General features: G+C 38.4%; 1 protein-coding gene across 9 annotated transcripts in view; it reads left to right on the forward strand.

Annotated features, from left to right (window-relative positions):
• GIT2 (GIT ArfGAP 2) overlaps nucleotides 1–14,847 on the forward strand; it is a 48,569-nt gene that overhangs the window by 3,238 nt on the left and 30,484 nt on the right. For all 9 annotated transcript variants that reach the window (XM_068563039.1, XM_068563044.1, XM_068563041.1 and 6 more), the window contains exons 2-7: nucleotides 1,127–1,260; nucleotides 2,702–2,814; nucleotides 3,446–3,551; nucleotides 5,065–5,151; nucleotides 5,268–5,398; nucleotides 7,407–7,501. In XM_068563039.1, coding sequence (XP_068419140.1) covers nucleotides 1,127–1,260; nucleotides 2,702–2,814; nucleotides 3,446–3,551; nucleotides 5,065–5,151; nucleotides 5,268–5,398; nucleotides 7,407–7,501 — 666 coding nt within the window. The remainder of the gene's footprint in view (nucleotides 1–1,126; nucleotides 1,261–2,701; nucleotides 2,815–3,445; nucleotides 3,552–5,064; nucleotides 5,152–5,267; nucleotides 5,399–7,406; nucleotides 7,502–14,847) is intronic.

Here is a 14,847-nt window from a genome sequence, read left to right on the forward strand (position 1 = left end):
TTTATATCCTCACCACCCTGAGATGTGTTGTTCTTCCCATTTGATCCATGATGAGGACCCTCAGAGAAATAACTTGCCTGAGATCATTGTGCAAGAAGTGGCAGAGTTGGGGTTCAAACCCTGGACTGCTTGTCTCCAGAGCCAACCCTCTTAACCACTACAGTCTTTGACTCCCAGTTTGTCTTTGATTGAAATCCCATAACTTTTCATTATATGGTTGGAAGGGGTTTGAATAAACTGTTAGAAATGGTAAAGATGGTGTACATGCATTTTAGAGATTTTTGTGGACATTGAAGAATTTTTAAATATACCCCTTAAGCCAGGCAGCTTGAGCGGCACCTATTGTCACCCCATCATGAGTCTGATGAAATGTAGAAGGTCTGACTTTATTTTGAGTTTCTAAATATTCAGTTTACTTTCACAGTGTGAGTTATTCTTACTGCTTACCAAGTGTGAATTATTCCTTGTTTCAAAGGATGTCTAATGAACCTCTGTGGGACTTCACAGGAAAAAAATTATTGTGCACACACCAAAAATATTACTCACTTGTATTTTACATCTTTGCTTCTGTGAAACCGCTGTTTTTACAGCTCTGTCCTTTCAGATCAGTGGCGAGATCGGACTCAACAGTTTATTTAAAATACCTAATGGATATGGTAGCACATTTCCTAGTGCAGGAGGTCAGGTTTCCCAGTCTGTGTTCAGAACCATAGCAGCTGAGCAGTTGTATAGTTGTGTCACTTGCAGCTTTCTGCTAAGCCCAGTGGCATGTAGATGTGTAGCAGTTGTAGGGTGGCTGTCTTTTCACCATTCACTTCACATAATGCTGTGTGGATTGTTCATTGACACAGTTATGTTATCTTGCTACTTGTGGAGTTGGATTCGAAATGATTCAGGTGAATCCTCTCAATTTGCTTCTCTTACGTTGATTGAAGGAGCACACATCTGAGATGGTAGATCTCATTAGGGCATCAGACAAACTCGCCAGCTTGATATGTTGACTAGCATACTAAAACAACAGAAATGTCTTGTTTTTCTGAAAAACCAAACCTCAGTCATCTTTTGCCATCTTGGCGGAATAGCAACCACCTGGTATCCTTGCCACTGATTTCATTCTTCTTTCCAGATCCTTCCTGGGCATCAGTAAATAGGGGAACTTTTATATGTGACGAGTGCTGCAGTGTCCATCGGAGTCTAGGGCGCCATATCTCTCAAGTAAGGCATCTTAAACACACACCATGGCCTCCAACATTGCTTCAGGTAAAGAATAAGAATTCTGCTCATGGTTTGTAATTTAAGTTTTTAGGGTTCACTGTTTTAGCACTAAAATTATACTTCTTAAATCTTACAAAAATGTTTGACTCATAATTGAGCAGAGGTGCCATGCTTATTGATGCTATATATAATTATTGAATTCATCATTTAAGATTTTTTTCCCTCCTAATGTAAATCTTGTCCTAAAGTCTGAACTATAGGTAGACAGTCATTAGAATTTCTTGCTAATATTTCACTGCTGACTTTCTAGAATGTCACCAGAAATTGTTTTTAAACCGTCTGTCTTTTCCACATACCGTGATGAATGTTTCTGAAAGTGACTGCCTTAGAAACTTTTCATTAAGTTGTCCACTTTGATAGAAGCATGGACTGGGATTCCTCAGAAATTTCTGAAACATCTGATTTAAGTTCTCTTAAAGTTCTTGTAACCTGTTAGAGACAATTAAGTTCTGTTTTGATTGAATGCCTAACACCCTACTAAGTGTTCAGGGGGCCCTTTGTTTTATTTGGGGGTCCATTGTCATGTCACCGGTACTTCTATTTTGGGGTACACATTCTTCGAGTTCTGTTGGAACTCAGACTTACACATGTGTTTCGCCTTCATTTGTTTTGAGTACATATTTTACTAAATCTGTGCCAGCTGCACAACATGTCCTTAAAACTTGCCTATGTGTACCAAAGGATCAGAACAAGTGAGTGTGGATCTCTGATGTGACAATATCTTCACTAACGTAAGAAACAGATGGGGCCATGTCAGGAGTCATGCTTTGAAATGAAATTGGGAGACATGGTTTATTAATAACTTTTGCTGAGAAGTTTCTAACAGTTCATTCTCAATGTGAAAATGGATGTTTACTGCTGTCAGATTATACAGAGTACTCATTATATTATAGGATCTGAATAAAGTTCAGAGATGAGTAGTTTAAAATGCCAGATTTGACCCTAAAACAACAATTCCCGGAGTATGGCACGTGAATCACCAGTGGTACTCAAGGTAGATGTAGGTAATACTCAAATATTTATTTAAATGGTTGCCTAAAACTGTAACTAGCACATCAAATTATAATTGCTAGTGAAAGTTTTAGAAAGTAAGTGGAGTTAAAGAAAAATATTAAGAATCTTGAAAATAGTATTTGGATGCTCAGGCTTGGGAAATACTGTCCTAAAGTGTCAAAGTACTCTTTCTTCATCATCTATAAGAAAATGTAATCAAACCCATTTAAGTACTTAGCTATCCTGCTGGTCAAACCTGAATCCTGTGTACAGGTTCATCTTTCTCATTCTAAAACAGAAGATAGTGACGTGTGTGATTTCCCAGTCATGCTAGTGTTTGTAATAGGGCTTTGTTTTCCCAGTTCAGTCACTGGTTCCCACTGGATGTTTGCAGAAAGAAATTTAAATATGATTTTATACTGCTTGGTTTTAGATGGTTGAAACCTTGTATAATAATGGTGCTAATTCTATATGGGAGCATTCTTTGCTGGACCCTGCCTCTCTTATCAGTGGAAGACGCAAAGCTAATCCACAGGATAAAGTACAGTGAGTGAAATGTTTATAAATACTCTTATTTCTTCGTAACCCCTGGGGCCCGCTGAAAGGAGTGCAGCTGTTTTTGACCAGCCCCTACAGGGGCAGCACGGGAGGGTGTCACCCAGTTTTGCATTGACCTCTTTGCTATTAGGAATGCAGAACAAAGCCAGGCATGGGACCAGCTCTTTTGCATGGTTACCCAGCACAATTCAGTGGTTTCTCCGGTTTAAGACTAAGGCTTGGTGGCTTTTGATGTAATCAGATTTGAGCTTTGGCACTCAAACAGTAGGCAGTCAGACCAGAAATCTCGGTTCTGGCCTCCAGTCTGCCTGATGCCTCACTTATAAGATGGGATGAAGAGCTGCTTCCTCGCAAGGTTGCTAGGTCAATTAAGAAAATTACACAGAGCAGAAAGATGCTATAAAAAGCAGGTATTCTGCAGTCCTGGCCATTATAATGACTAATGTATGTTTTCAGACTTCAGGCCTGACAACACACTGCTGAAACTTACTTCAGTATTGTTCATTCTATTCTTGAGTGGGGGATGTGGGTCACTTCCTCTTCTTTTTACAGTCTGAAGAATGGGGAATGTCGTATCTGAACTGCAAGTGAACTGTTTTCTTTTTTGTTTTCGAACCAGCCCTAATAAAGCAGAATTCATCAGAGCAAAGTATCAGATGTTAGCATTTGTCCACCGCTTGCCCTGCCGGGATGACGATAGTGTGACTGCCAAAGATCTTAGTAAGGTGGGTCACACCTTTTAAAATCCCTAAAATTGCTGGATGAAGCAGCATATCGTCTCATTTGAAAAAAACTTAGAAGAAAAGAAAAACAAAAACTCCTTTCTGTACACTAAATAATTAGTAACAGCTTTTTTTGCAGTTGGTTTCTTCTTTCATCTTACTTCAAATGGCAACCATTCACGTTAGTGGAGGTATAAGGAGCAGAGGAACAAATAAGTATCCAGAAAACTATTTGCGTTTTTCAGATATGGTTCTAAAATTGTATTTCTGTAAGTTTTTGTTTGTTTAGCTTTGAAATAGGAGCCATCTCAGAGTTTGTTTCTAGGAGGGACTAGAAGGTTTGTGGGGCTTCTGCGGGCTTCTAGGTTGCCTGCTGAGTGGGATCTTCAGGAAGCAGGGTGTGACTCAAAGCTGTAGTACACGGGATGGTTTATTAAACTTGCAAAATGAGTAGGTGGTTTTCTTTATGTGGGCCTTTACATGTTTTTGAGAGATGCCATGAAAATACATATCCTTCTTTTCAAAGCACTGCTTTTGGCAAATGCTCACACAGATCATAGGCACTCATAATTCAGAATTTTAAACTTTACATGGAAATGTATATGATTGTTACTTCCATTTATTAATAAGACTTGGTATGTGTTTTTTACCACAATTTTAAAAAATAAAATTAATTAAAAAATAAGACTTGGATACAGATGTTAGTGTAGATTTCTCCATTGCTATGATAAGAGTTATTGCATTTTGGACAATTCTAGGTTAGACTTGAAGGAAGGCAGCTCATCTTCTGAATGTATAAGGGCATTTCTGTAGTGGTACAGAATTTGGTATAGCACAGGCCTATTTCCTACCCTGAAAGACTTCATTAAATCATTGTATACAAGCCCAAGAATACTGTTGTGGAGAGGGTGTGATATAAGGCAGAATCCTGTGATTTACACGGTATAGGATATGAAGCTCTAAAACCCTAGGTTCAATAATAACAACAAATAAAACATCAACAATAATAATAGCAGCTATATTCTTTGAGCATTTCCTGTGTACCAGGCTCCATGCTTTGTTATATCATTGAGTCCTTATAGTAACCTTGTGAATAGGTGACATTATTATCACCATTTTAGAGATAAGGAAACTGAGGTTCAGATTGCTTAAAGAACTTCCTCAAGGTCACACAGCTTGAGGGGTGTATGGTTTGAAATTCAGACTTCAGAGCCATGCTCAACCACCTCTTCACACTCCCTCTCACTCAAGGTCTGGTTGTGCCACTTAGATGATGCATTTGGGCAGGTCAGCCTTCCCAGCCCTAGTTTCCTGTCAGGAAAATGGGCCTGACCCTGCCTTAGAGCCCAGGGATGGTTGTGACCAGCAAGGGAGAGACTGCTTCATCCACCTTACTGAGCTAAATAAAGATGATGTAGTACTACTATAATGTGTATTAAAATAGTCTGCCAGCTGCTCTGCTACGTCATTCTTTACATTTTTAACAAATATTCTTTCTTGTGTGTGTATTTTTCAGCAACTCCATTCAAGCGTGAGAACAGGGAATCTTGAAACCTGTTTGAGGCTATTATCTTTAGGAGCACAAGCCAACTTTTTTCACCCTGTAAGAAAGCATGAATTGATTCAGATATTAAATTGAAACTAAATGGGTTGCATTCATGTAGCCTTTAGTTTATTTAATTTGCTTCTTTTTGTATACTTTTTATTAATGATTCTTAGGAGAAAGGAAACACCCCACTCCATGTTGCCTCCAAAGCAGGGCAGATTTTACAGGCGGAATTATTGGCAGTATATGGAGCAGACCCAGGCACACAAGATGCGAGTGGGAAAACTCCTGTTGATTATGCAAGGTAAGAGACTAGATTCTTGTCACGTCTCTCTGTTTGGGATTATTTCTGTTGTGTATGATTCATTGTTAAGTGGCTAAATTGTGTATGCTTAACATTTAACCCCTTCAGAGGTTTGCATGCTATTATTTTGCAGATGAAGGTGTTTCAAACGCATATGATCTTAGAGCCAGCTAAAGTCAGGGAGGGTAGAACCGTTAACCGTTGTGCTTAGCTTCCAGTCTTTCATTTCTTTTTATCCTTTAAACGCAGTGGTATTTGAGCCATAGTTGGAGTACAAATCAAGTATGAAGAATTGCAGAACCCACTCCTCAGTTTTTTAATAGTTTTAGTCATTGCTTGAACTTAGAAACAAATCTATATGGATAGATATGTGGTTAAACAAGTACAGTAAAATGTTAATTGCAGGATTTAGGTAGTGGACATCTGGGTGCTTGCTATAAAATTCTTTAACTTTTTCTTTGTTTCAAAATTTTGGCTGTGAAGTGCTGGAAAATAAATAAATACATCCATAGATTAGTCTTGAATATCATTTAAATGATAGAAGATGGATCATCTTTCCTTCTTTTTCCAAATTAACTTTATTAACTGCAAAGAATTATACTCTGAGGAGGATAAAATGACAAATGACAACTTGAAAATGGCAAGTGAAATGACAGAACTCTGCCCTCCTAGAATTTACTCTCTCAGGGAGGAGAGGGTTCCTAAATGCAGGTAAGAGTTAAATGAGGCACAATAATGTAGAACTCATTACCAAAATGGATACATATATAGGATTTCCTCACTGTGGCCCAGATCATTAAGAAATGTCTTTAGTTGGTCTTTGAAGAGTGGATTGGATTTGGGCGTGTGAAGAGGAGCTAAGGTGTTCCAGGTGAGAAGAAGGGCGTGGGTCAAGTTCAGGAGGGAGGGATGGACGGGGCATGTTCGGCACAGCAGGAGACCTAATTGGATAGAGCAGAGTGTGTCTGGGAATAAGAGCTAAGGTACTGAGGAATACAGTATTTCATCAGGTCTAACACTCCACTGTTTATGTGGGTCATCATTATTTCATATACCATTAAAAAGGAAAAGACTCAACCAATTAAATGATGATGTACTATCAACTGTAGGATACTTCCTGATTTCACAGATGTTAAAAAAGGAGAAAAAAAGATGCGCATCACAGAAATCAAAGATGTGTGGGTAGGTTGGAGAATATTTTTGTAGTGCCTTGTATGTGGGAAGAGAAACTGGCAGAAACTAGACTTCATCTTTTAAGGGGAACAGAGCCCTCAATAAATGATACTTATCACTTACCTTGGAATTTCCTCATGTACCTTGCACATAATAGTCTCTCAGGGTAATGATTTATTTATATGCCTTGTTACTAAAAGGATTTCAGGCAGCTTAAATATTTGTTTCAAAGGCAAAATTAATATTTTCTGTGATGGAAATTAAAGACAAGGAGGTGTGAGCTATGCATTAGGTTGGTCTGTCTCTCCCTGAATCAAAGACCTTGAAGTAGTTACTGAACTCTAATCCAGAGGTCAGGCTGGCTGCATGAGAAGCATCTAGGGGAAGGACCTTTTTCAAAATATTAATGTCCACACTGCTCCCGTTTTTATTGATTCAGAATTTCCAAGGGTGGGTCCTGGACATCTGTATATTTTTTTAAGCATGCTAGTTAATTTTTGAGAACCTCTACCCTTGACCATTTATTAATTTTATTTTCTACCTCATTAGATGAAGTTATTCTTTGTCCCTCTCATAAGTCCTTGAATTCCTTATTAAGTACTCTGTCTTATAAATTAATAAAGGAAAGGCAATAGTTGAGATTGTGAAAACAGTTTTTATAAAGGTGGGAATCGAAGTAGACCTTGACAGTTTACCTCACACAAAAAGGTTGATTATTCTAAAAAGTCACGTTTGATAAATCACTCAGGTATCTCAGGGGACGTCTCTGTACTTTTCTATTCTAGCTCCAGTGGCCAGCGAGCAATATAAATGGTACTTTGTTTTCTCTTGGTAGGCAAGGAGGGCACCATGAGCTGGCAGAACGCCTCGTAGAAATACAGTATGAGCTGACTGACAGACTAGCCTTCTATCTGTGTGGCAGGAAACCAGGTGAGTTGAAAGGACAGCAGCCTCTCCACACCTCCAGCCAGTCAGTCTCTGGAAAAACAAAGTGGGACACTATTATTTACGATCTCTGCTTTAACGTATCCTTGAGAAAATTGCAAATAAGGATTTCTATTTGCAATGATAGCTACAGCATTTTTTGTTATATGTGCAATATGTAACATCGGTCAAATCTTGAATTTTAGTTTTTAAAATTTTAGCTCTACAGTAGTGACTGTTTCAGGAATCAAAGAGCATAACTGAACCCAAACTGAACGTGCACCACGGTTCTTGTGATTAATGGGAGTAGGAATGGAAGAGCAAAGGATTAACTTTTGTAGTTATTTGCAGAATTCTGCTATCTAAGGAATGGGAAAAAGTAAAAAAGTGAACTTTACCATTAACCAGCTTTGCTCATGAGATAGAACTGGGGTCAGCAAACCATGGTCCATGGGCCAGATAAGCCTATCACCTGTTTTTTTTTAAATAAAGTTTTATTGCAAGATAGCCATGCCCATTCATTTACATATTATCTACAGCTGCTTTCACACTACAGCAGCAGAGTTGAGTAGGTTGAGTAGTTGCAACAGAGCCCATACGGCCACAAAGCCCAAAATATTTACAGTCTGGCCCTTTGCAGAAAAAGTTTGCCAACCCTTGATATAGAATATCCACATACATGTATACAGTGGTTCTCCACCCTGGTTGTACAACAGAGTTAAGAGCCCTTGGTGTGGTTCCAGTTCGCAGTGAGATGGAATAAGCACACCCCCACCCCGTCTCTCCTGCTGAACACAATTATAAACTCTGGACCAAGTGCATGGAGTAGCTATCTGAGGACTGTAGCAGGTGGATTAGGGAACTCAGAGTACCATCAAGCTGGTGGTGAGTGTCCCCTTTATTTTGCTTCTGATATGGCATCCAGGACAGCCTAAAACCTGGAACTGCATAGCAGGTGCAAAGAAGCCTTCTCTGTGTGGTCTGAGGAGCAGGAAATGGGATTCCTACGGGACAGAGAATAGGGGAATTCCCCTGGGTATTTTTTCTCTTCCTTTTTTCCCCACCCTAGTCCCTAGGCAATCCTACGGCTTCAGTAGTGGCAACAGCAGTGACAGCACAGGTGCCTAAATCTCTGACCAAGAGCCTGAAGGGAATCCTGATTGCTTCTGTTTTTCTCTTTATTCTCTCACCACTTGGCCCCAGAGACAGAACCTCACCTGGTCAGGTGCCTGCTAGAACAAAATATTAACATTCTCCATAGAGTTTAAGGAAGATTCAGAGTCTCCACAACGTAATATGCAAAATGTCAGGGATACCACCCATAATTACTCCACATATGAAGAACCAGGAAAATCCCAAAGACTTGCATGGGAAAAGGTAGTTAACAGATGCCAACCCTAGATGACTCAGATGTTGGAATTATCAGATAAAAGATTTTAAAACAGACAGTAACGTCATGCTCTGAGAAGTAAGTGTGAACATTCTCGAAACAAATCTAATATAGAAAGTCTCCGCAGAGAAGTAGAAGATATAGAAAAAAACAGAACAGAAATGTTAGAATTAAAAAATCCAATAACTAAAATTTTAAAACTCACTGGTTGGGCTTAATAGCAGATGGAGATGGCAAAGAAAAGAGTGCATTGAAAATAGATCACTAGAAATAATCCAGTTTGAGCAACAGAGAGAAAAAAGAGTGGGAGGAAAAGAAACTGAGCAGAGCCTTAGGGACCTATGGGACAAAATCAAAACATTTGTATCATCACACTCCCAGAAAGAGATCATAAAGAATGTGACGCAGAAAAAAATACTTGAAGAAATATTGGCTAAAAACTCTAAATTTGGCAAAAGACGTAAGCTTACAATTCAAGAGTCTCAGAGAACTCCAAACAGGATAAACTCAAAAGAAATCATCACTCAGGCACATCAAAATCAAACTGCTAAAAAACCGAAGAAAGAAAATGTCTTGAAAGCAGCCGAGGAAAAAAATGACATACCATACAAAGGAACAATTATTTGTATGATTGTGGATTTCTCATCAGAAACCATGGAGATGAAAAGGAAGTAGAACAATTTTTTTTTTTTTTTTGGCCGCACCACGGGGCATGCGGAACTTCCCCGACCAGGGATCAAACCTGCACCCCCTGCAGTGGAAGCAGGTGTCTTAAGCACTGGACCACCAGGGAAGCCCCAGCAGAACAATATTTTTTAAGTGCTGAAAGAAAAGAACTGTCAACCTAGAGCTCCATTTCCAGTGAAAATAACCTTCAAGAATGAAGGAAAAATAAAGACTTTTATTTTATAAATTTATTTTATTTATATTTTTTATTTTTGGCTGCATTGGGTCTTTGTTGCTGCACGCGGGCTTTTCTGTAGTTGCGGCGAGCAGGGGCTACTCTTTGTTGTGGTGTGCGGACTTCTCGTTGCAGTGGCTCCTCTTGTTGCAGAGCACAGGCTCTGGGTGCACGGGCTTCAGTAGTTGTGGCACGCGGGCTCAGTTGTTGTGGCTTGTGGGCTCTAGAGCATAGGCTCAGTAGTTGTGGCACACGGGCTTAGTTGTTCCACGGCATGTGGGATCTTCCCAGACCAGAGCGCGAACCTGTGTCCCCTGCATTGGCAGGCAGATTCTTAACCACTGTGCCACCAGGAAAGTCCCGAAAAAATAAAGTCATTTTAAGATGAAAGAAAATACGAGAATTAGTTGCTCTAACAGAAATACTAAAGAAAGTTCTTTGGGTGGAAGGGAATTGATACCAGAGGGAATCTTGGAACTTCAGAAATGAAAGAACAACAACAGAAATGATAAGTATCTGGATAAATACAATAGGCTGTGTTTTCTTCTTAAGTTTTCTAAAATATGTATGACAGTTTAAAGCAAAAGTTATAGTATTGTATGGTGGGGTTTTCAGCATATGTCAGTGTAATGCATTTGACAATTATAAAAGGGAGCGGGTAAAAGAAATATGGAGGTAAATATTTGCGTTCTTCTTAAAATGGTAAAATACTGTTTCTAAGTAGATTGTAAAAAGTTATGTATATTTTAATCCCTAGCACTGAAAAAAGACTATACAGTGATATATGGTCAGAAACTCTAGAGATAAATTAAAATGGAATGTTAAAAATTACCCAAATAATCAAAAGGTGTTTTGATTCAAAATATTCAAAAAAAGAGAGGAAAGGGGAGAGAGAGGAACAAAAAACTGAGGTCCAAATAGAAACTAAATAATAAATCATAGACTTAAATCCAAATGTAACAATAATTACATTAAATGTTAATGATCTAAACACACCAATTAAAAGCAGAGATTGTCAGAATGGATTAAAAAAAAAACAAAACAAGCCCTAACTGTATGCTGTGTCCAAGAAACCCACTTTAAATATAATGGTATAGGTAAGTTAAAAAGCAAAAAGGGGTAAAAAGATATACCATGCCAACACTAAGTAAAAGAAAGCTAGAGTGGCTATATTAATATCAAACAAAGTAGACTTCAGAGCAAAGAAAATTAGCAGGGATAGAGAGGGACACAACATGATAAAAGGGTCAACTCACTAAAAAAACATAACAATTCTAAATGGGTACACACCCAGCAATAGAGCTGCAAAATATAGGAAGCAAACTTTGATAGAACTGAAAGGAGAAAAGGTCAAATCCACAATTATTGTTGGAGACTCAACAGTCTTCATTTAGTTAGTAGATAGAACTAGAGGTAGAAAATCAGCAAGGATATTGAACTGAAACCATCAACCAACTGCATCTGGTTGACATTTATAGCATCCTCTACCTAACAACATCAGAACGTATGTTCCTTTCAAGTACGCAGTCAGACATTCCAAGATAGACCATATTCTGGGTCATAAAACAAACCTTAGCAAATCTAAAAGAATTAAAATCCTACAGAGTATATTCTCTGACCATAATGGAATTAAGCTAGAAATAAATAATCAAAATATAACTGGAAAATACCCAAATGCTTGGAAATTAAACAGCATACTTCTAAATAATCCATGGGTCTAAGAAGAAGTCTTAAGGGAAATTAGAAAATATTTTCAGATGAACAAAAATGAAAATACAGCAAATCAAAATGTGTGGGATGCAGCTAAAGCAAGGCTTACAGGAAATTTTATAGCATTATTAAATTATTATGTTAGAAAAGAAGAAAGGTCTCAAATCCTAATCTAAGCTTCCCAACCCTCAAGAAACTAGAAAAAGATGAGCAAAATAAACCCAAAGCAAGCAGAAGTTAAGAAATAATAAAGAGTAGAAATCAATGAAATTGAGAAAGGAAAACAGTAGAGAGAAATCAATGAAACCAAAAGCTTATTCTTTGTAGAGATTAATGAAATTGGTAAATGTCTAGACATACTGACAAAGAAAAAAGGAAAGAATACACATAGGAAGATATCACTAAAAACCCCACAGACATTAAAGGGTAATGCAAAATATTGTAAATAAATGTACATATAAATTGGACAACTTAGATAAAATGAACCAATTCTTTGAAAGCCACAAACTACCAACACCTATCCAAGAAGAAAGAGATAATGTAAATATATAATCCTACATTTTAAAGAACTTGAATTTGTACTTAAAAACATTCCATTAAAGAAAACCCTAGCCCAGATGATGGCATTGGTAAATACTGTGAACCAGCTGAAGTGGTATTGCCATACAGCAATACAGTCAGTGTGGCTTATGACTCACATGGCTTGCTAGCTTTGCAGTTATAATTCTTAACAGATATTTTTAAGCGTTTGGAATTCACATTTCAAGTTTTGCACATAAAATGAGACTATCCTACCAAACATTCAAAGAAGAAATAACATCCGTTTTATGTGATATTTTTTAGAAAATAGGTACGGGGAACTTGAGGACATGGGGAGGGGGAAGGGTAAGCTGGGACGAAGTGAGAGAGAGAGAGGCATGGACATATATACACTACCAAATGTAAAATAGATAGCTACTGGGAAGCAGCCACATAGCACAGGGAGATCAGCTTGGTGCTCTGTGACCACCTAGAGGGGTGAGATAGGGAGGGTGGGAGGGAGACGCAAGAGGGAGATATGGGGATATATGTATATGTATAACTGATTCACTTTGTTATAAAGCAGAAACTAACACACTATTGTAAAGCAATTATACTCCAATAAAGATGTTAAAAAAAAGAAAACAGTTAAAAAAAAGGGGGGGGGGCGGAAATGCTTCTCAAGTCATTTTATGAGGCCAGCATTACCCCGATACCAAACCCAGCAAAGATGGCACAAAAAAATAGCCCTCACTAACAGGGACACCAAAATTCTCAACAAAGTATAAGCAGATTGAATCCAACAATATGTAAAAAGGAGAACGTAACATACCAAGGGGGGTTTCCAGATATATGACTGATACTTGAAAATATTTGAAAATCCGTTAATGTGATTCATCACATTAACAGACTAAAAAAAAGAAAACTATAATCTTACCTGTTGATGCAGAAAAAGCATTTAATAAAATTCAGCATCCCTTCACGATTAAAGAAAAAGAAAAACCTTAGCAAACTAGGAATAGAAGGGACTTCCTTAATCTGATAAAGAGTATCTATTGAAAAGCCACAGCTAACATCATCCATAATGATGAGAGATTGAATGCTTTTGCCTGAAAATCAGAAACAAGGCTAGGATGTCCACTGTCACCACTTCTATTCAACATTGCACTGGCAATCCTAACCAGTGCCATAAGGCAAGAAAAACAAACAAAAGGCACACTGATTAAAAAGGAAGAAATACAACTGCCTGTATTCATAATGAAATGATTTCCATATAGAAAATCCCAAGGAATCTATAATAAAGTTTCTAGAACTAATGAATGAGTTTAGCAAGGTTGCAGAATGCAAGATGAACAACCAAAAATCAATCATATTTCTGTAGACTAACAGTGGACAATTAGAACCTGAAACTAGAAAAATAATAACACTTATAATAGCTCCAAAGTAAATACTTAGGTATAAATCTAACAAAATATATGTGCACTCTATATGCTAAAAATTACAAAATGGTGATGAAGGAAATCAAGGAAAGCCTGAAAAAGGGTTTCTACTATGTTTATGGATTGAAATACTCAATACAGTTAACATGTCAATTCTCCACAAATTAATTTGTAAATTTAATGCAATTAAAGGATTTGCTTATTGACATGGACATCCTGGTTCTAAATTTTACATGGAAAAACAAAGGAACTAGAATAGCCAAGACAGTTTTGCAAAAGAACAGTAGTAACATGGGAGGAATCACACCACCCAATTTTAAGACTTGCTGTAAAGCTCTTCCGTACTCAAGACAGTGGTTATGGTGAAGAGGTGGACATACAGATCATTGAAACTGTATAGAGAATCCAGAAATAGACCCACACAAATACATTCAATTGACTTTTGACAAAAATTGCAAAGGCAATTCAGTGGAGGAAGGACAGTACAATATATGGTGTTGGAACAACTGAATATCCATGTGCAGAAAAATGAACTTCAACCTAAACCTCACACCTTGTATAAAAACTAACTGAGGGCTTCCCTGTTGGCACAGTGGTTGAGAGTCTGCCTGCCAATGCAGGGGACACGGGTTCGAGCCCTGGTCTGGGAGGATCCCACATGCCGCGCAGCAACTGGGCCCGTGAGCCACGATTACTGAGCCTGCGCATCTGGAGCTTGTGCTTCGCAACAAGAGAGGCCGCGATGGTGAGAGGCCCGCGCACCGCGATGAAGAGTGGCCCCCGCTTGCCACAACTAGAGAAAGCCCTGGCACAGAAACGAAGACCCAACGCAGCCATAAATAAATAAATAAATTTTAAAAAAAAACAAAACAAAAACTAAAACTAACTGAGGGGACTTCCTTGATGGTCCAGTGGTAAAGAATCCGCCTTCCAATGCAGGGGACGTGGGTTCAATCCCTGGTCAGGGAACTAGGTGCCTACATGCCACGGGCAGCTAAGCCCGCATGCCACAACTACTGAGCTCGCACGCCTCAACTAGAGAGCTCGCGTGCCTCAAACTACAGAGCCCACACGCTCTGGAACTCGCACGCCAGAACTACAGAGCCCACGTGCCCTGGAGCCTGTGCGCCACAACTGGAGAAGAGAAAACCCGCATGCCACAACTAGAGAGAAGCCCGCGTGCTGCAACAAAAGATCCCGCATGCCTTAACAAAGATCCTGCGTGCCGCAACTAAGACTCGATGCAGCCAATAAATAAATAAATCAATAAATAAATCAATAAATAAAATATTTTTTAAAAAACTAACTGAAAATGGATCATAGATCTAAATGTAAAACTTAAAACTTCTAGAAGAAAATATAGGAGAAAATCTTGGTGATCTTGGATTATATA

This window comes from Eschrichtius robustus, chromosome 14 (assembly GCF_028021215.1).
Source record: "Eschrichtius robustus isolate mEscRob2 chromosome 14, mEscRob2.pri, whole genome shotgun sequence".
In the NCBI taxonomy this organism is placed as follows: domain Eukaryota; kingdom Metazoa; phylum Chordata; class Mammalia; order Artiodactyla; family Eschrichtiidae; genus Eschrichtius; species Eschrichtius robustus.